The sequence below is a fragment of the Paramormyrops kingsleyae genome, chromosome 1 (genome assembly GCF_048594095.1).
Source record: "Paramormyrops kingsleyae isolate MSU_618 chromosome 1, PKINGS_0.4, whole genome shotgun sequence".
NCBI lineage: Eukaryota > Metazoa > Chordata > Actinopteri > Osteoglossiformes > Mormyridae > Paramormyrops > Paramormyrops kingsleyae.
In genome coordinates, this window is record NC_132797.1 from 30,889,194 (window position 1) to 30,914,250 (window position 25,057).

General features: G+C 48.3%; 1 protein-coding gene across 14 annotated transcripts in view; it reads left to right on the forward strand.

Moving 5' to 3' along the window:
- Positions 1–25,057, forward strand: part of svila (supervillin a) — a 73,832-nt gene that overhangs the window by 30,291 nt on the left and 18,484 nt on the right. For 4 of the 14 annotated variants that reach the window (XM_072713573.1, XM_072713577.1, XM_072713583.1 and 1 more), the window contains exons 1-18: positions 165–400; positions 3,514–3,577; positions 5,806–5,897; positions 7,348–7,405; positions 7,744–7,868; positions 8,637–9,306; positions 10,254–10,337; positions 11,538–12,308; positions 12,753–12,914; positions 13,373–13,407; positions 14,933–14,997; positions 15,408–15,544; positions 16,203–16,289; positions 17,056–17,323; positions 17,538–17,615; positions 18,585–19,071; positions 19,762–19,945; positions 22,274–22,406. In XM_072713573.1, coding sequence (XP_072569674.1) covers positions 343–400; positions 3,514–3,577; positions 5,806–5,897; positions 7,348–7,405; positions 7,744–7,868; positions 8,637–9,306; positions 10,254–10,337; positions 11,538–12,308; positions 12,753–12,914; positions 13,373–13,407; positions 14,933–14,997; positions 15,408–15,544; positions 16,203–16,289; positions 17,056–17,323; positions 17,538–17,615; positions 18,585–19,071; positions 19,762–19,945; positions 22,274–22,406 — 3,558 coding nt within the window. In that variant the 5' untranslated portion in view covers positions 165–342. Of the gene's footprint in view, positions 1–164; positions 401–3,513; positions 3,578–5,805; positions 5,898–7,347; positions 7,406–7,743; positions 7,869–8,636; positions 9,307–10,253; positions 10,338–11,537; positions 12,309–12,752; positions 12,915–13,372; positions 13,408–14,932; positions 14,998–15,407; positions 15,545–16,202; positions 16,290–17,055; positions 17,324–17,537; positions 17,616–18,584; positions 19,072–19,761; positions 19,946–22,273; positions 22,407–25,057 lie in introns of those variants that run through there. The other 10 variants (XM_072713591.1, XM_072713619.1, XM_072713609.1 and 7 more) reach the window with 8 other exon arrangements.

Consider the following 25,057-nt stretch of genomic DNA (forward strand, 5'->3'; position numbering starts at 1 on the left):
CATCCTGTGCCTAATTTCTGCCTGTAATCTGATTAGAGGAGCAGGAGGAGGTTTTGGTTTGTGGGGGGGTGCTCTGGCTTTAGCGACGCACTGAGCCGGAGTGCAGCTCTGCAGCTCTGCGACGGGCTGTCACTTGGCCCTGGTTGGGGGGGGCGGGGTGGTGGTTGGGAGGGGCCTGCGATTGGAGCACGGAGCTACTCTCATTCTGGGCCGGCAGCTGCGTCTGCATCACCTCTGCAGTTCAGTTGGCAGCCGCCGCTGTCTGGTGCTACCGCCGCTGCCTCCGCTGCTCGTCCTCCCCCTCTCACCCCCTCCCCACACCACTGCCTCTGACCTGCAACCATGTATCGGAACCCGTGGATATCAAATTACCTGAGCCATGTCCAGATCTCTGGTCAAGGTAAGCTGAGCCGGTGTTCTGCTTGTTTTTAGGAGTTTTTTGTAAATGCCTTTGGTTTGTCCTTCTCCGTCGACATGGGGGATGCTCCTCTCGCTCCACTCTGTCTCTCCAGCCTACCACCCCCCCACCCAACCGCCCCAGCCACACCACCGGAGACACCCCCCCCCCCCTCCCCCAATCTGTCTGGAGTTTTCCAATGGTCGGTTAGTCCGGTGTGCTTTCTGGGTCTTGTTGTGCTGACTGGGAATTTGCAACAGGTGTGATAGCCTTGTCTGCATCGCGGCCACGGCATCCATCCTCATGCTGAGTAGACGTGTTTATCATGTGGGTCCAGGGGTGACTAGCTATTCAAAAACTGGTTTTACTCTGACTGCTGCTTTCTGGTTGGCTTTTCTGCATTCTTTGACTTTGCAGTATATCCCCCCCCCCTCCCCTCCACCCTTGCAATCTTTCAGTTTTGTATCCTGCAATGTTTTTATAGTGCAAGATTTGTTTAAATTACTTTACTGCTTAGGTTATTTATTTGCTTTTTATACTGTGGTGGTAAGGATTGTTTTTACTTATGGTTGTGTAGTTTGTGGACATTCTTATGCAAGCTGGATTTCTGTCATGTGTCTGGCTTATGTGCCTCCTGACCATAAAGAATTAAGGAACCTCAGTGACACGCTTCCTTAAATCCCGCCCCCATTGTAGTTTGTTTGGCTAACTTGTGTTGTCTCATGTGACTGGATATCATTGATTTACAGATGTCATCACCAATCAGGAATCCCAGAACTGTTTTGTTTCATTTTGGGAGGGGCGAGGCTGCTTTTCCCAAATGTTGTGGTTTGGGGGGTGGGGTGGGGTAACGTGCTGTGGCCCCCACACCCTCATTCCAGCCCGTTTCCGTTAATCTGATCGGTCCACATCGAATGTCTTAGTGTTTTAATTTGCCTTGTTGTAGTTTGCCCCACACACCCAGGCTGGCATGAGCCTAGCCATGAATTTGGCACGGCCCCATCCACGTCACTGATTCCTCATCACGGCCCCATCCACGTCACTGATTCCTCATCACGGCCCCATCCACGTCACTGATTCCTCATCACGGCCCCATCCACGTCACTGATTCCTCATCACGGCCCCATCCACGTCACTGATTCCTCATCACGGCCCCATCCACGTCACTGATTCCTCATCACGGCCCCATCCACGTCACTGATTCCTCATCACGGCCCCATCCACGTCACTGATTCCTCATCACGGCCACATCCACGTCACTGATTCCTCATCACGGCCACATCCACGTCACTGATTCCTCATCACGGTCCCATCCACGTCACTGATTCCTCATCACGGTCCCATCCACGTCACTGATTCCTCATCACGGCCACATCCACGTCACTGATTCCTCATCACAAGTCACCCTAGCAGACACCCATCTGAATTTCTTTGTTTGATGTAGACCTCAAAATTAAGTGACCTACTCCTGATAGCAAACATAGTTTGACAGTAAATAGTAACATTACCCAAAAATAACAGCCCGTATGAGTTTTAATGTATATGAAGACATTCCTTGCCGGTGTCCTCTTTTGAGGCTGATGGCTGGTCCTTGGGGGCCGTTTCTCCCAGCGTGCTGTGATGTTGTTGCATATCTCCACAGCTGTAATAATACCTAACGCAGCCCCCCCCCCCCTTTATATTTAGTTTTCAGTACTTTTCTGTATATTGTAGGTTGCTCTAACATTAATCCAAACATCCTTAATAATGTCTAAAATGAGGGTCTGGTCTGTTGGGGGCAGTGGTGGCTTTGGTTCCCCAAGGTACATTAGGGCAGTGCTTTGAAAACGGGGGTGGGGGGGGGGTGGTGGAATTGGAAACACATGTCCACCCCCTATCCTTGTTATCATTCTCTGAGATGGCCGATCTCCTGAGAATGAAGATCAGAACCTTCTCGTTTCTGCTATGAGAGGTCCTGCAGGACGTGCTGGAGGCATTCTTAAAGCTAAACGTGCTGCTTATCTGTATGTCTGTCTGGAAATGCTGTATTTTTTGTATTTTTAAGACCATGGCTTCCAAATATCTGGTGAGAGCAGCATAACGCCTACCTACATTACCTTGCACATATTTAGCAGACGTTTTTATCCAAGACGGGGGGTGGGTGGGGGGGGGGGTTGGGAGAGGCCTGCGATTGAGAAGGCAGGGTCAGACAGTCCCTGGAGCAACTAGGTCTTGCTCACGGGTCCAGTGGTGATATCGCTTTGCCCAATCTGGGATTTGAACCAGTGACCATCTGATTACAGGCATAGCGTCCTAACTTGTTGAGCCACACACCGCCCCCCCATTAACGATTTGTAGTGGGATGGCTGGTTTTACACGGAATTAAAGCTTTTGAAGCATCGCTAAATTGCAGCATCAGGTGACTTTCCGGCCTGGTCAGCAGCAGCTCGCTGGGACGTGTATGGATTGTTTTTCAGGGGCTGCATACGGCTCCGCCACCTCATTAAGTGCCTGCCGCTGCAGTGCCTCTGTCCTGCACTGGGACATCCTTGAAGTGTGACTAAACTCCCAACGGGTTGGGCACCCTTTGGCTAGAGTCATGAATCATTTCCAGCTGCTGTCAGCCACGTGAGCTGCTTTTGTGTGTGTGTGCGTGTGTGTGTGTGCGTGCGTGTGTGCAAGCAGGTTTACCTATCCTTATGGGGACACCGGTCCCCATAAGGGAAAACTCTATTTTATAAAAAATCGGTGACTGCTATGAAAAAACTAGAAATGCAAAAACTCTTGTATTTTGTTTGGTTACTTATGCTTATGGTTATGGTTCGGGCAGGGTGGGGGTTAAGGTTGTCATAGTTAGCGTTAGCATTTTCCCCATTGAAATGAATGAGCGGTCCCCATAAGGATATGTTTACCCTAGACGCCAACATGTGTATGTGGTGTGTGGTTTTTTTTTTTCCCCCTGTGTCATGACTTCATAATTTCCCCTGAGAGGTCACCTGCCCCCCCTTCTCATGTTGAAGATTTCTATTAAAAATCTGGTATTAATAAAAAGCACAATTAATGTCTTATTTGGTTTTGTTTTACCTGCTCTGTTGGGGCCATGGTCATAATAGGCAGTTTTATGTACTCTATCACAGGCTTTGGGAGACACGCTCCAGTCAAACTCTGCGGCTCAAAACGACTGCAGAGTAAAGCGTTTAGGTATGTATGTTTGTTTTTTACCGCAGACCATGCCTTTGGTTACACTTCCAGTTCTTCCTGTTTCAACTCTTTGTGTAGTGGGTCAATGGCAGCTTCTAAATCACATGACTCAAACATTCAAACACCATTCTGATTGGTTTTTTCTATGCATAATGACTCCCTCTGTATGGTATTGTCCCATGGAAACAGGAAGTGGTCATTTGACCACGAAAAACACTGCGACGTAGTCTGACAGGTATAATCACAGTCAAGAGTTTTTGCACACACTGAAATATTCTACATTTGCGTGTTACTCACTCAACATTTCATAAAATTCAAAATTCAATATTCTTTGCTAACAAATTTACAGTATGTTCACCATCTGAGTACCTTTATTAGCAAGAAAATTTCAATTCATTCGATTCATCAAAGTAACCTCCTCTAGCAGTTATAACTACTGATATTTTAGGCATTCTTTCTGCAAAATACTGCTGTTTCATGTGATGAAACTGTTAATTAGTGCATTTAAAGTTAAAGGACAACCTAGTTTGACTGCCAGCACAACCAGTTAATATATCATCAGACATTCAATGGTTATATATTTGTTCCATGTTATGAAGGAAACTGTTTTATTCTAAAGTATTGTAAAGTTGAATGAACAACTATAAATGAAAATAAGTCAAATAAAACAAATCTGCTGTTTATGAAAGAAATGGAAAAGTGGTAAAAACCTGTGGCGTGTTAAACTTTTTGACTGGTCGTGTACTTGAAGAGTGACCATAAGTCGGGGAGGACACTGAGCTAGGACAGGATTTGTAAACTACTGTCAATTAAAAGGACCAGGAACACTTAAGCGCTGAGTTTTTGCTGTCTGCCGATTGGTCAGTCTCCTATATTCATGCATATATTGCTAATGTTAATATGAAACAGCTGGATGAGTCTTTCAATCAGGAAACAAACCAGTCAAAGCACAAGGACCACCAAACTGTTTAGCCAAGCACAGGAGCCTTTCAGTTTAAAAAAAGTAGTTTGTGAAACCTGAAGTAGCTTAGTGTCCTTCATTATCATTGTCATTATCTGATCACCTTCACCTGATGTGCACCACTATATGGTTGCAGGTTTAATTAGGGTGGGTTTTACTGAATTCAGCTTCAATTAACCTGATTTATGGGACTTGGGTCTGATTTTCTTTTATGAAAGGGAACCTGGATTAAATGACCATGAACTCAAACTGGACCTCTAAATAGAACTGGCACGGCGAAGAGCCCAGTGCTCTGAAATCTGAGTTTAGAAAGAATGAGAGCAAATCTCTTTCTGGAGTCCTTTGTATATGTTGATAGTTTGGTCACAACCAGCAGCTTTGAAGTTTATCACTAGATGGGTTTGTGCTTTGGATGCATTCAATAAAAATATGAATATTTGAGCCCTTGGGGTCATATGTGACCCCTTCTGACACCATCCCAGCTCATTCAAACCTTGCATGTTGCGTGCCCATTTTCTGACCGGATCCTCCACTCCTCTGACTCACCCTAATAACACCAAATTGGACTCACAGCCAGATTGCCTTGGTGGCTAAGTGGTTAAGGGCAAGAGTTTGTGACTTGGAGGTTGCTTGTTCATGCCGCAGAAGGGGCTCCCAGCTGGCATTGCTTCAGGCTGTTGTTGAAGTATTTGAGTTAAAGATGGTTGAGGAATTAGCGATTATAAGACCTTCAATGAACAGAGTTCTGTGCACATGTCTCGCTCTGTAAGTGGGCCAACTGATAGTCATTGAGTATCTAAGGTTCTGCGCTTTGTTCCTGTACCGTTTCATTTTCTGTACATTTTTTTATTATAAGCATTGACAGTCACTTAACGGATCCCTTAAAATTTTCAGCATCTTTCAAGGCCTGACAGGAAACTCTATCAGAACCAGTGAGGTGAAAATTTCGGCATGCAGCAGCCAGTCACTTCCAGTTGGAAAAGCCAAGTGGAAAGAAATTAAACATTGGCTAAAATTTAAGTTGATTTATAGGTTGAGCTGCCAGTGTTGAAATTCTCCTATGACACGTCGAGTTTCATATTTCACACCTTGTCATAATCATCCAGCTAGTGTTTATTTGAGAGTCAACTGGAGCTTTTTTCTGCTTTCCCAGATGAACTCTGGAGGTGTTGTGTAAGCTGTCTCATCCATCTCACACACAATACTAATAATTAGAAGTTTCAGTTTGGCAGGTCCCTAAGTAACCCCTTTTTGTTTCTTTCCATAGCAATCAAAAGGAGTCTTCATTGGAAGATAAGGACAAATCAGCCAGGAGTCCGAAGGACATTGATGTCAGTCTCCTGGCTGTTCTTCCAAAAGGTGGGTGATGCTTGTTCATGTAAAACCAAGTGGTGAGCCCCTGGGACGAATATGTGGGAGGAAGGGGGATGGGGGGATAGGGGCGTTTTTTAATTAGTTTAATCACTGAGCATCCTGGTGAATCTTATTTTTAATGAGCTTGTAACTCAAGAGCGAAGTCCTGTATCTTGTTTGAATGAATAGTTTTTTTTATATGCTGGTCCAGCTGTGTCTGTGTTTTTTGCAAGCATATCCCCCCCCCATAACAGCGAGTGCAGTCCCCCCCCCCGTATCGGCGAGTGCAGTCACGCACATAAGGAGCTTGGAATACGTTTCTGAGACCCGTCCGGTTACCCACTCTTGTTTATGTTGCATATCCTTCCATTGCTGTTGGCTGAGATTGTTTTTTTGGCCCATTCCACTACAGCTGGGATCGCAGAGCAGTGTTCTGGTTACTCCTTGCATTTTCTGCTCCCCATATGACCCCCCCCCCCCCCCCCCCTTGACGAATGAAGCTGTGACCTCCAGGTCACTTTCATTTTCTTTCCTCTCTTCCCAAGTGCCCTTCACTCGAATGGCTGTACACTCTCCTACTGTACAAACTCTACAGTATAAACTCTCAAGCCTCCGCCGTCTCCTAGAATAGTGCTTCTCAGTTTGAGGATGTCTAAAAATATCCCTCCTCCCGAGAGTCCACCTTCAGCGCTGATCTCGCATCATTTCTCCTGGAAGGGAAGGAGCAGTTTCTGTCTTGACTCCTCAGGTTGGAGCGGGTGATGAAGGGTCTCGTCTGTGGACATTGGTGCAGATGGATAACTGCAGCCGAAGGCAGGGTTTATGTGTCAGATCTGAGGACGTGCTCACCACAGCTGCTTTGTGTGGCACTCCTCTTCCACTAGCATGATCGTTCTATAGGCACACTCTCTCGCTCGGTCTGGCTCTTCTGACATACTGCGTAAATCAGGACAGCCTCCACCTCGCGGTTTTAATGAAGCAAATCCTCATGCGTCTAGGTGTCAGGGCTGCTGGGGAAGCTGTAAGCATCTGTGGAATGCCTGACGTCTGTCATCTTTTTGTTCCGAAAGTCGCTAGAATGCAGGCCCGAGGCCTCTCTGGGCCCCTGAAAACAGCCTTGACTGTATATCTCATCTGGCGTCTTTGTCTTGGAGACACTGACATCCTTTCTGTAATAATAAATCAGTCTGTATACATTCTGTCATTTCCTGTAGTCTCCATGCCCGGCAGGAAAGTGTTAGACACACAAAAGCAGTTGACGTTATTCTCTGATTTACTGCCCTGTGAATCTGCTTTTCAAGGTGTGTGTGTGTGTGTGTGTGTGTGTGTGTGTGTGTGTGTGTGTGTGTGTGTGTGTGGCCCCGCACATGATTTAACAGATCATCTGTACTGTGCCGTACAGTCATTTCATAGCTATTTCATTCATTAATCCCCTTATTGATCTGATCTTCTCCAGTTTCAGAGTTGAGGAAGCGCTTTGAAAACAGTGGCCCGCGTGACTTTGAGATGAACCGGTAAGTCTAACTCTGATACCTCTGTTAGGGGGAAGGGAGATGGATCGGGAATCTCATATACGGTATAACCACTGCATGTCGTAGTTGTGTGAATTGTAAATGACTATGCATTTTAACTTCAGAAAATCATTATTCAGTTGTCTTTCTTTTTACTAATTTAACCAGGTGAAGGCATTCTGTTTTAGTTTAGAAGTCATTGACTGGTGTTTAGGTGTCTGTTAAAGTGGGTGAGTAAGGTTGTATAGGATGATGATGGTGTGCTTTAGGGTGCCTGCTGACAGGTCTGTATGCCCATAAGTGCTGACTCATCTGTGCTGAGCCTCTCCCCGTCTGCATAGCAAGGAGAGGATGACGCGGTGCGTGGAGAGTGATCCCCAACCCGCCGGATTGGTGGCCGACAGGCTGTTAGAGGAGGACATGCCGCGCTACACCCGCGCCTCTGACCCCTGTGACCCCTGTGGAGGTATTTGGTTGCCCGTCGTGGGTCACGGCCTGACTGAACCGCACCCCTGTGGCCAACAGGGTCACAAATCCCATCAACCTTGTTTGAGGCGGTACAAGCATAGTTTAAATGGCTCCATCGTCCTAAAACAGCGCTAATCAGGGAACAATGTAAGGAAATTTAAAAAAAAATCTTAAGACAAAGGTATAAATTGCTGCTGTTCTAACAAAGCTTATTAGCATGTAGAACTGCTCCCCTTAGCGTTTTCTAAGCTTCACTGAAGAAGGCCAGCTCTGCATCGTCCTCATTTTGTGTTCCAGTTCTGGATCAGGTTCTCAATAAATTTCAGCTCTTTCTGTGTGCCTGTGTCTGTGTGTGTGTTATCTATTTTTTTTCTCGGCAAAATACAGCAATTGATTGTTAATCTTTTGCCGTGTGGTAGGATGCACTTAGATAGTGAGGCACCTGCACAAACAGTTATCGCGAATGATCTCTGAAATTTGAGTGTTGTGATGTATCTGCCTGTTGTGACTGTTTTGAATGAGGAGATTATCTGTTGTGTGCCTCACACAGAGCTAATAAACACGGCAATGCAGTTAAGCCTCAATATTTTTTACTGATAGCAGATGAGGCTTTGAAGTCCACCGTGAGTGGGATTCTCCTAGGCTCTGGCTAATCTTAAATTTTCCAGGAATCAACATTTTGTGCGATAATCCCTCATACCCTTGCTTGACTGCTGTTTCTTTCTGTTCCCCTCTGCCCCTCGTTCCCAAATCTTCCTCCCTGCAGTCACAGTTGGACGATTAAATAAGGAGGGAACCCAGAGCCCAGAGATGTTGGACCCAGCTGCAGAGAGGCAGTCCAGGGCCCGCTGCCGTGCCGAGGTCCACGCTGCTCACACGGAGTCCGATCCAGCGGGCCTGGAGTCCAAGGCAGAACGGATAGCCAGGTATAAAGCGGAGAGGAGGCGGCAGCTGGCTGAGCGCTACGGCATTTCACTGGACCGGGAGGTGGACGAAGACTACGCTCCCCGTTACGTCAGTCACCGCAAGGAGCGTGATGTGCCGGAGACTCAAGTAGCTCCAGTGTCCTCAGAACGCCAACATGCCAGCGGGAAGGAGGAGGTGGAAGAGGTGATGGAGAAAAGTCATAACCAGGCATACCTGTGCAGCAGTACGAGCCCTGCACCGGGAAAGATTTTGGCAGAGCCCGGTGTGCGCTGGGAGGAGAGCGGTGTCTCCGAGCGCGAGAGACTGATGAACCTGGAGAACTACAGGCGGGGACAGGGTGAGGACCTTGGCGACCAGCCGCCTTACATGGACATGTCTGCCTCAGCCCAAGGACCCGCCAGGGATGGTGCCAGTGCACTAAGGGCCTCTCCGCCCTCCCCGAAGCATGGCGCCTCCCCCGGGGACTTACTCATCGAGCAGCATGCACAGGCCGTCCTCAACAGGCAAGGGTGAGTTGTCAGCAGCAGGCCCTAGCATTTCTGCTAATGCTACCTCTCGATAACGTGTCCCCTGGGGCTATGGGTCAGGCTTTGTTGGGACATACTTTTTATGATATGTCGGCGACTGGGCGTGTCCAAATGAGATAATCGTCTGCTGGGGGAGGTTTCTCCTTCGGGGAGCTGATGTGGTCACCTTTCAGGCATGCTTTATGTTGGTACACTGCGGCGTGCTCTGTGGTCAGTGAACCTATCTAACCGCACAGTGAAGTCTGGGCTAGTAGTCTTGTGCATGACCGTAAAACTTCTTGTTTTAGGTTCCTGCTGTACAAGTGGTCAAGTGAGGAATTTCAGATTGTTAATGAAACCACTTAGACACTGGGCTCCAAGGGCTTTTGCAGTTTCTGTTGTTTGGGGTCCAATTGAATGCCCTACTGTAGGGGATGGGACTTATCAGGGTGAAATATGCAGGCATTGGGTCAGGACCATGTATTGGAGTCTTCAAAAGCAATTGGTGATCCATCATATATGAGGTGTGCACTGTGCAGACATTCGACCAGGATCAGGACATGCTTCAAGGTCGGAGTCGTGGGGGTGAGTAGGCAGAAGTCTGAGCTCCCAGCTGGTGTAGGCAAGGGCCCTGGCTTAGCTGATCACGAATGTCCAACATCATACATTTGTCACCCCTCCGCCCATTAGTCTCTGATCAAATTTCACTAAAGCCCTATTTTCAGGGTTCATCCTGGCTTACTGTGGAGGTGTATGGTGCTCGTAATGACCACTCCATCATGGGCATAGTTGAGTCCCATAATGCCCCATAAGTGATGGATTCCACTGGAACTTAATGGACTTATTGCATCCCTACTGCTCATCTGGAGAGTGGCGGGTAAATTCTTGGTATTTGCATGGTGGTTGTTAGTGGTTGGATATCCTGCTTACTGCCAGCTGTCCCCATACAGCATTGAGGCGAAACCAAAGAGCGATTGGTTTCTTCAGACCGATTTGGAAGGCGACACACAGTCTCTAATCAACTGGCCATCCAGGTACTCTCGGATGCGTGGGTGTGTCAGCCCTGTGAACCCTAATTAACAAGGATGACTAACCCATCGCTCTATGGCCCCCTTAACCAATGGGGTTCTCAATGGGGGTAAATCTAGTTTTCTTCACTTAAGTGTGTGAGCCAACATTTTCAGATCTGTTCTGCTGCTAATAATTTGTACTACAATTCACCTGGTATTGTCCCAAATTTACTGATTTCACTCTTAGGTCTGTACAGACTGTACAAAATATTGTGGCTGATGACTAAACATGGGTAGTTGCAGAGACTGGTACAACCTAGATGCATTAGATTATTGGTCAATGTAATAAACTGCAAGAACCATGACTTGCTTATCCTTAAACTGTCTGGCATATACACAGGGAACACTTTAGGAATGAGCAGTTCTTAATCTGGTAATTCCATAATCGAAGCAGATTGTTTCAGACAGAGCAATAGTCTTGTGCTGGTTGTGGACCTCATCTGAGGAACAGATGATGGAAACTAGGTACTCTTATGCTGGAAACAGGACACAGCTCCTCCCTTTCTGTTAGATTGTTCATTTGAGGTAGACAAGTATGAATGTTTGTTTTTCAGTTAATTTGCAAACAGATGTTACTTTGCCACCAAATTAAAAAAGGTAACAGAACAGCTAGTCATTGTTTGCATAGCTACCGAACTAGCAGTACTAACAGCGTGAGCAATGGTCTCTAATGTATCATTAATATCAGGAGTACGCAGTAGATATAGGGTAGTTATTGCTTTATATAACACAGCTTTAGTTGCTCGGTTGGTTTTGTTTTTGATCATTTTTGTGGAGTGACTACCTAGCTGCTAGACCCTTCAGCAGGACACTTTTGCAGTGAATGCATCACAATTCATGTTAAGTGTCCATGTCCTTAACCAGTGTCCTTAACCTGTGTCATCATGGGTCAAAGGTCCCCTGTTCCTTTGGCCTCTTACAGAAGATGCATTAATTGCATCAGTGCTGGTATTCATCGGGTCTGCGGTGGCCTGCTGGAGCTTCCAGCATGACCTCTTGGCGAGGAACGTCTGTCTAGTTTATCCACCCACACAGGTCCTGATGAAGGCCTTTGTAAATGAATGCTGAGTCCGTTACTCAGGGGATTTCCCTGCAGAGCTGGATGGGCCTAGGTGTTCTTTTATACTTATTAAATGGTATTAATTCCTGTCTCTCTCCTTGAAGAGTTAAAGTTAGAGAGAGGATGGCGAGGGAGGAAGGTGTCAGGAGAAGCCCGGAGTTGGCGCCGGATTCATTCCCCAGGGGGGGCGCCCTGGTGCCTCAGTACTCGGCCCTCCATCGTGAGCTCTTCACCCCCCAAATCACATGTGGCCCCATGACTGGGCCAGGGACTGCGAGGCAGCCCGAGGGCACAGACTGCCAGAGCTATCTGTCTGTCGAGGGCGCGTCAAAGACCTTCAGTGCCAGGAAGGAAGAGGATCCTGAATGGGGTTCCAGGGAGCTGGATGGCATTTGTACTGAAGGGCTTCTGAAGAGCCGGAAGGCGGTATTGCCCTCAGAGATTCGGCGCCGGGAGAGAAGTGTGGAGGATCTGCGCCGGGGCCACCGTGAGGAAGAGCCTTGGGCCCACAGGGCTAGCCAGAAGATGGGATATGGCACCCCAGAGGAACACGTGTCCTCAGCACATGGCTCTGGGGTGCGGCAAGGCAGGGCCCGGGACAGCCGACGACAAGGCAATACCTTCGTCTGCCCCCAGAGGGAGCCAGAGGCATTCAAGGAGAAGCCCAAAACACTGATTCGTTCCATATCTGATGCACCAGTGTCGTCTTCACGGGTGGCAGTGTTCCAGGGGCCGGAGCAGGGCACGGACGAGGGGATGGTGTTCCACGGCACTCTAACCAATGGAGAGCATGTTGCCTTGGACACCGGGGTCTCCGTGGCACAGCTCCGCCTTTCCTACCTGGAGAGCACCGGTGTCACCAAGAAACCTGAGCTGTATGTGGTACAGTATGGAGTGCGTGTTGGCCCTCCCTGACCGTAACCCCTAGTGGTCAACTTGCACGGTTTAACGCCTATGCTGTTCACGCTTTAACCGGAATGGGCTGCCTTTGTGCCGGTGCGCCGTGGACTGGTGCACCTCTCCTGCGTGTCCTAATCCCGCCTCTAGGGCGTCTTACACCCTTACCTGACCCCAGCTGCTGCAAGAGGCCCGCAAGGGGCCCACCCTCTTTGCATGAGGCTAACATGCCGGGTTATGGTGACCATTCTTTGCTCAGTTTAAAAACCCGGCACTCGGTTTGCAGTATAAGATCCGGGTTTTTAAAAAATCCCTTCGTCTCCATTTCGTCAGTCTCATGCTACTTTTTTGTGTCCCCCCCCCTTCCCCCTCTTGTCTTTCTTTGCTGGGTGTTTCTACCCCTGGAAAAAAAAACCTTTAAGAGAGGCTAAGGTAGAGCTGGGCAGGGGCTTGGCTGGGAGTGCGGAGCGGGGGAGGGGCGCTCGGAGGCCAAGGCGCTATATCTCCGCTGGTGATGATAGAAAGGCCTCTGAGAGATTTAGGACCCAGCCGATCACGTCTGCAGAGCGCCTGGAGTCCGATAGGTAGGCTGTGTGTGAGGTGTGGTACCACGGAGGTGGGGAGGGGATGGGGGCAGTTGCAATGGTGCCCGTGCATGCAGCACTACTGAGGAGGACTTCCTGTGAAGTCTGGCCATTAGGGAGCACTGTGTGTGTATTTTATATGAAAGTGTTTTTCAAATAAATTGGGGTGTCTGAGTTTCACGGCATTATCCCGCCAAACACTGGTGGGACCATGGCTCCCTCTGGCCTGTTCCTGCTCTATCCCCACTACGCTGCTCCCCCCTGGGCCCACAAGGCAGCTGAAACTTCATCGCTAGTCCTGTTGATTTTAACCACTCTGTCAACTTACCCCCTCCTGTTCCTTAACCATCCGGCACGTTCTGTGCTCTTGGGGGCCGTGGTTGGTGAAATCGCTAATGGTTCCTGCCTATTATTTTCCCTGCTGACACCTGCTTTTGGATGTCTTCCCACCCCCCCAGGTCCTGTCTGAGTCCTGACCTACAGAATACTGAAGGTTAGTACCCTGTGAAAGCCCCTCCCCCCACCCCCAATGCACACACCTACCTCTCCTTTGTGTGTGTCACTGTGGCACGACTGCTCTGTGCTCTGTGCATTAGTAAGACCTAATGGCCAATAAGTCTCAATAACCCCCCCGATTCAGATACACGTTTCAGCTTGTTGGGGTGACAAAATCTCTCCACATGGTGATATTTTAGGCTCTGAAGGTCAGAGCAAATTCAGAGGTGTTCTGGACGCTCCCAGTAGTGTGTGGCCCCCGTTATTCTGCATGGTAGGATCGGGCACATGTGTTTCTCATATGACGCACCGATGGACTTCCAGCTGGAAATACTCTGCCAGTGTCTATCAAGCCGCGTTACTCACGGATGAAGTAAGATGCGGAGTGGGGGCCTTCCCGGGGCCCGTGCCAGAGCCGCACCTGCCTGGGCACTGCACTCCTCACCTCCCCAGGTGTTGGTTGCGTGCTCAGCATAGGGGCCCATCAACATGCATAGCGCCCCATGCTGGCTAGCGGCAGAACTGCAGAGCTGGTCCGGGCCTGCAGAATTAATTCCTAGTGCATGTGTTAGGTGTGTTGAGGGAATGGATAAGGTTACACTCTGCTTAATGTATGTTTCAGGATATTGTGTTATGTGACATTAAGTGCAGACTAATTTGGAATTATGGTTTTGTCCCCGGAACGTAGTAAAAAAGCTAAATTATAATTAGCATTATTACATATTCAAACGTGCGTATTCACTGAATGTCTGTGCGAGCTTCTGATCCTCCTCAGGTTGTCTCATCATCCACATGCCTTTGCACGTGATTTATAGTGAACATCTGGTCGTGACTCTGCAGTGAGCGTATAGTCATTTCTGAGGCGCTGTTTTCGTTCTCTTCGCCGCTCACATTTTGTTTGTCGTTAACGAGACTTGACGAAACTCGCTCGCATTACACAAGTCATAAAAACCTTGTTCTTTGCCAGGCTCGTTATTGCCGTGCAGTTTAGTGGTAGGTTGCTATAAATATCTTTTTATTTGTTTATTTTGTGCTGGGCCGTGTTGGATGCCTCGACAGTTTTGTTTACATGCAGTTACCTCTTCATGCAACTGTTTTTACTGGCATCAGTTAGCTTTGAAGCAGTGTGAGCTGGAGTGCAGTTTCACAGCCCCCGAAAGAACAAGACGAAGTTCTTATCCTTATGGCCTCTTGCTTTCTTACCTACGTTGCCACCTGCTGGTTATAACTATTCTGACTGATCAGAGATTTCTGACAGCAGAACACACAAGACTCTCTGATGTATCCCCCCCCCACCCAAATGTCACTAATTAGTGGGCTTCCGAAAAGCTGCCCCAGGTCATCATTCTCCACTCTAAAACGACTCTGCAGCCCCGTCTTATTTTTGCTTTCTGTTAGTCTGTCCAAGTTGCTGCCTCTATCGCTTTCTGGCTCCCGAGTGCCACTTAGTACGTTTTTCTTCCTAAGTTGTTGCTTTTCAGCTCTTTTTCCCTCTTTCCCAATTTGTTTTCCTCTTTCTCCAGTGGATGACGAGAAGCTTGATGAGAGAGCGAAGTTGAGCGTGGCAGCCAAGCGGTCCCTCTTCAGGGTAATGGGCCCGTTTCTTGTTTTCCTAACCTCCTCCTGCACTCCCCCCACCCCCCACCCCGCCCCTGTCCTGCCCCGTGGGACATCTGCCACATCTGGCTTCATTGTATCACTAAGTCGTGCCTGGGTATCAGGCCCCCCACCCAAAAAAAAAACGCTGGGCCCCCTGCGTTCCTCTGGCCTGACTCAGTCTGCTTTTGGCATCATTGCTGATGTGTGAGCCAGCCAGCAGGGGGCAGAAGCATGTACCCTGATGCAGTCCGTGGTCCAATCTAACAAAGGGGAAATTTCACCAGAAACCACGGTTGGAACCTAGGAAACAGTGTTTTTACAATAAAAATAGATTACCAATATTAATGTTGGCCAGGTTTGATCATATCAAGAAAGTGATATATTAATCCCCCTCCCCAGGAGCTCGAAAAGACTACAGAAGGGGGGGCCCCCAAGCCCCGCTCCCGGAATGCAGCGATGGAACGCCGGATGAGGCGCACGCAGGACCGCTCACGCACCCAGCCCGTCACCACTGAGGAGGTGGTCATCGCCGCCACGTACGTCGCTGGGGAGACGGCGGACGGAGGGTGGGGGTTTTAGGGTACAGTGTAACGCTGCGTGACTGCTTTCTTAAGGTCAGCTTCCTAGAGGGTTAGAGCCATGTAAAGGAAGAAGCTCAGTTGTAAGCGAGGACGCCGCTGACCTTTTCCACTCAGGATCCAAACAGAACCTACACTTTGATTCCGCCTGCTTCCAAGGAACGGTCCCTGCCCTTTTATCTTGTGAAAAAAGGTCGTCGTTTTTGTCCCTTCGCAGTCCAGGAAGGAACTCAGGAATGTGACGATAGGAAGGGCCTTATTGCTGATGTTGAGGCAGCTGAGCGAGTCTGCAGAATCTCATTCCAGCCGTGCCTCTCCTCATGTCGCCGTCCTACATAGTGGCCAGACAGGCTGTAAACACTTCAGTTTTGCTTCCGTCATGCTTCCTCCTTTTCACACAGCTCGGCAAGGTCATGGGTTTCAATCCCGGGCCGCACACACACATTGTAAGCCTTTCCTCTGCTGTAAGTCACTCTGGCCATGAAGCATCAGATCAATAGCTTTCTGGAGATTTCCCAATCTCCTCTCCACCATTCTTAACGAGACGCCTAATTTTTCTTTTTCTGCTCTCCTTTGTCTTCCTGTGTTCCCTCCATCCTGCCCTGCTCACATTAAGTCCCCCCACGCCAGCCTCGACCGTCCACACCGCGGTCACTCGAGTTCCAAACCCAGCTGTAGTCAGCAGCTCAGAAACACGATGCAGGTACCAGGCTGCGAATGCGAGGCCCCTGGCATGATGCTCCACATCACCTCCTACCCACAAAGTAACTGTCACTCAGCACTGACATGGAGCTTTTAACACTTTCCTGTGGTCTCTTAATGTGTGTCTTTTGCAGCTAATATCTGTTAAGAGCTTGTTGAGTATAACCAGAGTAGACCTTGACAAAGAGCACCCCCTGCTGTTTGTGTAAGTGATATCTTTTTTTGCAAATAATGCTCCCCACACTGAAAAAGGTGAAACACCACACACAGCATCCAACAAACAGCTTTTGCAAAGGGGACAGTATTTACCACATCCCTTTAACTCGCCGGAAACGCATCTTACTAACAGAGAACCACAGAACATAATGTAGTCATTGCCACAGCTGACGGGAGAGATCGTCCTCTGCAGAGCTGTCTGGGAACCATCTGATACGGCCAACCCCAAACCACACATCAGTACGACGTTATGTAAGGGACTCCGTGTCTGGTTGCTCAAACGGCCTCATGGTCCATCTAGGTCATTTGACTGTCATGTGTGTTGCAAGATCTCCCGGAGTCGATCTGAGCCTGCTCCTGCTCCTGGTGTGACCAGCATGCTCCTGTATGGTTCTTCAGACCTGTTTTGCAATGGAAAAACTGAGACCTGGGCTCTTTTTTTTCCCCTGTGTGTGTGTATGCATGGACAAGGAATGTCGCTTCACTGCGTCCCAACATTGCGATTCAGTGTTCTCTCACTGTCCCTGTCACCATTCCTCCACCCCCCACAGTTTGCAGGCCTCTTCCCAAAAGACGTCTGCGGCTCCAGAGCAGTCTAAGGCGCCCCAACTGGCCCCGGGGTCCGAACAGGCGCGCCCGTCAGAGGACGAATCCCAGGAGCCAGATTTGTCCACCCTCAGCCTGGCCGAGAAGATGGCGCTCTTCAACCGCCTGGCCCAGCCTGCCACTAAGGTTACGAGTGCCCGGCCTGACCCTCGGCAGCGCCGGAGCAGCGCCCGCTACCAGACGCAGCCCATCACCCTGGGCGAGGTGCAGCAGGTACGGGGTGCCGTGATGGGGTCTTGCTCCTTGCCGAACACGCAAACATAAGGTCAGTCTTGTACTGCACTCTGACTATATAAGAGAAGTATGTCATCAAATTCAACATTAAACTTTTTGACGGCAGTAGTTCAACTTTTCCCACTGAAAGCTAATTATCTCAAATTTCCCTCTTATTTCTGGTTAAATGAAGTGAAGCTTATCTCTGATACAGGACCTGCTAAGTACAGATTCCTCTCTGCAGTCCAGTGGCTCTGTAGAACTTCTGGATGTCTATTATGAGACAGCTCAAGTAAGAATTGCTGAATTGCTCTGATTGGATACCTGAACATGCTTTGTCCTCATTGGCCCTTTTTTTCCGTGTTAGACGTCCCCAGGAATGCCTTGATCAAAGCATGCAATCGCAGGATGTCAGTCGTATCGCATTGTTGACGATCAAGACTTGAGCTTTTTGTGAAATGTTCATGAATGGAAATTTATGTATAGCTGTTGTGGATTTTCGGTGCCCCCACACCATGCGTCAATGAGGGGGATTGTGCGACTGGTCACCATATTTGTGTGTACTGTGCTTCCGCATGAAAAGAGTCTCTGTGCTTTTTGGTAAGAAGTAGCTCAGCTTCATTCTGGCTGAATGGCTTTAATACGCTGGCTTTAAACAGCATCTTGGAATGGACTACTGTTCCCTAGGGGGACAACTTTCATCAGTCTGTACCATTATACACAGAGGGGATCAAAGTCTAAGAATGGCTTTAGCTATGGAATATTTGTAAGAGGGTTGTTGCTTCATACCTCTAGTGTAGTTTACAGTCCATTTGAACATGTTAACACCCCTGCTTGTCTACAGGTCCAGTCAGACCAGTCTCCTGGTCAGTGCTTACTATATACATATCCTGTGGGTCACTGAGATTGAGGTGAATAGACCAGCAGAGATTTGACATTTATATGTGTGTTTATTTAATTGACATAAAAAAAAATCTCCCTCAGATGCCCCTTTAGTTTTAATTCCCCAGCGTGAGGTAGGCTTTAGTGCCTTGCAGTTGGATTTGTTGTCTTTATCCTCTGGCTGCTATGACCTTTGACTCTGCGCTTTGTTTCCACGGGCAGGATGTGTGGTGAGTCACAGCTGCCAGAGACTGATTACTCAGCTGGACTTGGCCCACTGCGTCACAGCATTATCGGATGTGCTTGACTATAGCATTTCTCTGAACCAGTTCTCAAATGCCTTTAACATCGCGCACCCCCCCCCCCCCCCCAAATGCAGCTCCAGAATGGTGGTTCTGGCCTCGAACCCCTGGCAAAACCCACGGCTACAGCCACCCCCACCCAGGCGGGGGACATCCACCTGGTTCAGGAGTCCTGCAGCCACCGGACTCAGGTCATGGCTTCTGGCCCGTTCCCCAGGAGTCCTCAGGCACCCCATGGCCCAGAGGCAAGGCCCGACATCCAGAGGGATACCACCCCCCAGGCCGGGGCAGCTGAGGGCAACGGGAAGAGGAAGCTGCCCTCCCCAGGAGAGGAGCCCCGGCAGCCTCCCCAGCCTCAGCCTCCCCGAGGGTGGGAGGCGGGGCCAGAGGCTCTGGTGCAGGCCTCCACTGACAAGGCAGAGTGCTCGATTTGGAGCCCGAAGAAAGAAGAGTGTCCCCTCTCCCAGGAGAAACAGGAGCACCGGGGCCCCCTGGGGGAGGCCCAAGCCTCACACAACCTGCACGAAGGGGGTGGCGGCTTTGCCCCCGGGACAACCAGCTCAGGTATGGGGGGTGCTGAGGATGAGTGATTCTCTACACAGGCAGCCTTCGCTGCATTAATTTCTCTTTCTAAACTGAGGGCTTTGTCCCCTTAACGGCTCCCTTGGTTTTCCAGTGGCTGAGAACATCACCTGTTATTTCCGAGTAAACTGCCGGATGGGTACTCAAGGTCGCGAAACGGCCCGATTTTGCTTAAAAAAAGTTAGAGAAATAAACAGAGAACGTTTTGTTTCCGGTTCTGCCGGCCATGCATTTTCATTTTTCTCTGTGGTTATGCACTTCCTCTCAGCCTTAACAGAAAGGCACTCTGGTTTTCCTGTTTGGCTCCTCGACTCTTGCTTATATCTTTCTGTGCCTCAGCATTCAAGTGAATGGAGCCATTAAAGGACATCACTTCTCAATTCAGGGCTGTCTGTAAGCTTACTGACCAGGAAGAAGATTCCTGGGGATGGGGTGGAAGGGACATTTGTTTTCTCATTCTGTTATTTATTTAGTTTGCAAGTTTTTAAGTAGGAGGGGGGTGTTGGAGGAGGGGTGGGAACCCTCTGTGAGCCTTATCAGCTGTCAGACTTCAGCACAAGCCCTACGGTTTTTTTTTTTTGTGTATTTGTCACTGTTTTGCTGTTGGAAGTTGCACTGGGGCTGTCTAATATCCTGTCCCCTCTCTCTCTCTCTACGACATCCCCACATCAGTCTCCGCCTCTCTGCCAGAGCCCAGCACAGCCGTCAGAGCCCCAGCAGTGCCGGTGTGGAGACGCGTGCCCCGAGACGGCATCGGCAACTCTCAGGGGCCCCTGACTGCCAAGGCGAGCCACCCAGAGCCTCTGGGGAACCCCTATGAAACCATGACCACTAAACAGATGTCTATCAAGGAGAGGTGAGCTGGGGGCGAGTGGATGTTTAGCATTACGCTGTATGTTTGTTTCTCTGTGTCCTGTTTCTTGGTAATAGGTTGTACTTGCTTCGCGATGCTTCGTTGGTCACGCTCTGCGCTGTAACGTCGGTAAGTGTTGTATTAGCATGCACAGAGAGCAGTGTTTGGCTAGACAGATCCTGGTTACCTCCCCCCCGCCACCCCCCGTTCTGTGTGAAGTCACTTAACAAGTTGCAGTGAAGTAGCCGAAGGTGAGTCAGAGGTACCTTGTGTCTCTGTGGAATCTAGGTTACGTCACAGGTTGTGGGGGGTGGGTGGGGGGGGGGGGGGAATTGGAGGCAGCAGGGCAGATGTTCCTTGTAGCCCACATGTCGAAGTGTCAGATTTTAATTTTTTTTTAAAGATGTCCTCAGGGTTGTGGGTTGGTGTCTCGGGCCTGTGCTGGTGTGTAAACTGTAGCAGTGTGCCATTTCTGAGAGACTGAGTGTGGTGCTTGGAGGACACCGGTTTCATCTCGGCAGGTACAAAGTCCGGCTCAATTTTAATAGGGATGCCTGGGGGTTTTGGATTCAAACCCCAGTTAGTAGAGTGGTTTCAGAATTGGGTCCATATCCCCCAATTGCTCCAGGAACTTTCCGACCCTCCCTTCCCTGTGTGACATCTGCTTAACATGCTGCTCACATGTGTAGTGTAGTTTTCCACACTGTTGGTCACGCTTTGGGCTTTACTGTGAGCTGATGATGTTTGCTGCCAGTACACACCCCAGTTTCTTGTTCCCCCTTTTGATTGGCTCTGCTCTGCTGTCTGCCTTCATGCTGAGGGCAGTGTGTCAGCTTGCAGACCCAATTCCCCCGCAGACGCGCCAGGCGCCTCTCCGTTAAGGTCGTGCCCTCTGATGCCCCATTGGGAGGGAGTCTGTCTTTGCAGGGGAGGTGAGAATGTTGGCTGGCCATTCATGATGTGTTTTGAATGGCTTGTTATCTGGACACTTGGCTGTGCCATAGGTCTTTGCTTATAGAATATAATGTGTAAAAATAAGTAAATAAAATAAGCAAAAGGCATTTATATTTGGCACTGATGGCCAGGCGGGTTCTGCTGTCCAGTATCCAGATGGGAAGGAGTGTTTTTCCTAGTTAGAAAGGGGGAGGGATCCTATATATCTTGAGTGTGCTATGAAGGGGGTCTGGATCTGGCTTCTCCAAAATCCACCAGATATGATTAGAGGTCGAGGGGTCGAGTTAATTGCACAAAAGCTAATTATTGAGCTCAGATCATGTCCCTAAGACTGGTGCCACATGCTGCGTCAGTGTGCTGATTATGAGTGGCTGTTTATGCTCTGCTGTTTGTCAAACCCAGAGAACTGTAGTGGCAGGAAGGAGGTTCAGGGTCAGTGGGGCAATGCTGTCCGGTTGTGCTATTCCTGAGCCTCTGTGGCTGAATATCTCTTCAGCAGTTTTGTACTCAATTCTTCTGCATCCTGCCAAGACGTGTGTGATCTTATCCTGCATTCATACCCATAATGCACTGCTCTGTGTACATACTGCAGAGGCACCTGGAATTGAGTGGACCTTTTCTAATGACCTCTGGAGTTTGGAAGCTGCTGTCTCCTTTTGTCTGCTGTCTATATCTGTTGTCTGTCCGCAGACTCTGGACTCATAAACCGGAAGACGCTGGCTGTGGGCTTCAAAACTATGCACTCCTGACCAAAAACCGTTTCTGTAGGCGCTGCATTAAAATGAGCTATGTCAGATGATATTTAGCTGTTGAGTGTGAAGTTTTGCATGAGTAGCTCAGGGGTGAACGGCTTTGCAGCCTTTGCTCCTGGTTCTGGATGTGGTACTTTGAGGTTTTTAGCAATCAGCTGTACTAAACCAACACTGAGTGGCCTGACTGCCAGATTCAGGCACAGCTTATTTCCCCAAGCAATTTGAATTTCCAGCATCCACATTTCCTGTAATAGTCATATCCATGGAACATGCACTTGTAGATCTGTTACTACACTTTTCAGCCCCTGGCTACATATCATCTAGTTTTGCACTCTGTGTCGTATAACACTGTCTTTAGGCGAAGCCTTCCAATGCACCTGATACCAATTGCCAATAAAGATCTTGGATCCTGAATGGCAGAGGTAGTTGGATACTAGCGGCACTTCCAGGGTAAAGCCAGCTGCATGAGGACATCTGGGACCCTATACAGCTGACTAGCCGAGTGCAGTTTGGGGGGCAAAGGGTAGATATAGAGGGTGTAGGGAGTAGATGTGGAGGGGCCTCATCCGTGCACCCCAGTAACCCGGCAAGCCGAGTCTGACACCAGTGTGTCTTCCCCCCCCAGGCTGGCCCTGCTTAAAAAGAGTGGCGAGGAGGACTGGAAGAACCGAATCAACAAGAAGCAGGATGTGGCGATGGCAGCCATGGCAGAGAGGCCCACGCACTTCTGGGAGATGGAGCCAGGCTTCAAGAAAACGGTAAGCCCTTTCTCCCTAACTGACCCACTCTGCTGCAGCTCCATTCCCACCCGTCTTGACTGGATCTGCTGAATAATTGACGTGAAGTTCAAATTGACTGTGTGAATTCCATTTACAAAGCATTCTGTAATAATGCCACATTATGTAGTAACTCAATAAAATGTAACAAATTTTCATTACATGTGATGTTATTACATAATGTGTTGTCACGGTGTAACAACTCATTATGTAATAACGCCACATTATGTAAGAACTTATCCATAAATTAGTAACATTTTGTCATTATGATTTTATACTGCAACATTACCCTATTACAATTATCATCAATGTCATAATCATTGAATTTGTTACATTGTCAAGTTATTACATAATGCGGCGTTATTACATAATACATTGTAGCAATACCAAGACCTACTGTTAGGACATAGATCTGCAAGCATGCAGCATACGGTCAAGCTTTGTTAATTAGCCAATTAGTAAGGCTTAATTTAGTACTGTAGTAACATCCCCCTGAATTAGCAGCTTGGATGAAAGTGCACAGATGCAGCAGCACCGCATGGTCACATTTCACACGTGCCGCATTGTGGTACGACACTCAGGAGTAAATACCATCTGTCCCGAGGCTATGTGCAGCTCGATTAAAGGTTTGCCACAGTTTGATTTCAGCACTGTCTGTGAGGTCTGACCAGCCGTGTCTCTCTCCGTAAAGCTAAACCTGCCCCTTTAAGTTTACATTTGCTTTGACTCTGGGAGTTTCGACATGTGACTTAATGTTTCTCAGTATTTTGGGGGAAATATTTACTTTGGGTGTAATTGTGATTCTGCCCCTAATGTGCTCTATCAGCTTGTCGACCTTTAATGTCCTGGATCCACAAATCATATCCTATTATCCTGTTTCATTTGGCATCGATTCCCGTCGTATCAAATGTGCGAATCCTATGTTTCATGGTTCTGAGAAATATATGCCTGAAGTTCATCAAATGCAGCTGTATGTAATTAGGAACCGCTTTTGGGCCCCAAGCAGAAACGCCCCTCCGTTTCTCCGCTGTTTACATTGTTGAGGTCAGCATTGTAGTATTCTCACTCGCTGATTAAGATGGTTGACTTTGTCTGTACTGTACGTGTGTGAGCTGTTTTACTGTGGACAGACTCGCCACGCTGACTTAACAAAGGAAATGTTAATATGTAATTGTAGGCTCTAGTAATTTCCGTATTTAAAACATACTGCAATCACTTTGTGGATCTGTATTCTATCAATAATGTATTCTGTGTGTGGTAACTCTTTCCAGTCTCTCTTCTCCTGCATAATACCTCATCTGTTCAGAATAAGCAGACTTGGATACCTGTGCATCACATTTAATTCTGTAGCAGTCCAATAGGGCTGCATGGTGTCACATGGCGATATGAATCTCAAATATATGGTGCATGCCCAGTAATCAGCTGGGCTTCTGGTGGCAAGCGCAAATATTTTTCCAAAAGCCAGCTTTTGTATACTATATGGGCATTTACTTGCATCCACAATTCAGTAAGCAGATTAGTAGTATACGTAAAATATTAATGAAAGGCGTATTGTGAAGCCCAAAGTCGGTAATCTGTATAAGTTCGAAGTATCCTTATGTTGAATAAATGTCAAACTTTCAACTTCAAAAAGTGCCGCCACACCCCTAACATCTTTTTTTTTTTTACCTTGTTTGTCCACAAGACACTCTAAGAGTGCTGCTGAGCTGTTCCTTTCTTCACCGCCACTCCAGTGTTTCTCACTTCCATGGCATACCAAAACATTAGCATGCGGCGTGCTCAGCAATCTGAATTTAAATAACATAAGGATACGCTGAATTTATACCTGCTATTGATTTTTGGGCATTACAGTACACCTCTCGTTAATATTTTTGGCATGCTACTAATTTGCTTACCAAATTGTGGGTGTAAGTAGATGTCTGTATAGTACGGAAAAGCCAGTGTTTACCCCCGCCCTGGTGATTATTGCACGTGCACCAAAAAAATTGCAATTTATAGCGCAATGTGTTAACATGCAGCCCTACAGTCCATCAGTGTGTGTAGAAATAGGTGTGAGTTTTGTCAGCACACCCCTGGCTGTGTGAGTGCGTAGGGGGGGCTCTAACTGCACCAGAGGCACCACACTGTCTCCTGGTTTAATGCAGAGCTCAGAGGAGCTTCTGTGGTGTTGCACATCTGTTGCTTTGTGGCCGTACGTTGATGAGAACATGTCTTGCATGATGCATGTTGTCTACTGTTTTGTTGCCTGGACCGGGGTTTCTGATAGTTTGTCTGGAGCCAGGGCTATAGGAACTTCTCACAGTGATCGTCAGACCAGCTAGGAGAGAGAGTAGACGTGAACAGCTCTCATCAGGGATGAAGGGTTCTCTGTGGACCTGTGAGTGGAAAAGAGCCATTCCTTTCCTGGAATAAGAACCACAGAGCAGATTCCCACGGGAATTAGGGGCCACACCCACATTTGGCGGCCATTCAGCATTACATCTATGGAGTATTCGGGCAAAAAGTGCAAATTAAGTGACTGAGCGAATCCAGCATTAAGGCTGATCTGTAGAAGTTTAACAAGTCAAATTCCTTGTGCTGGTCTTTTAAACTGGTCCGAACAGGCTAATACCAGCATGCTTTTCCAGGTTTTA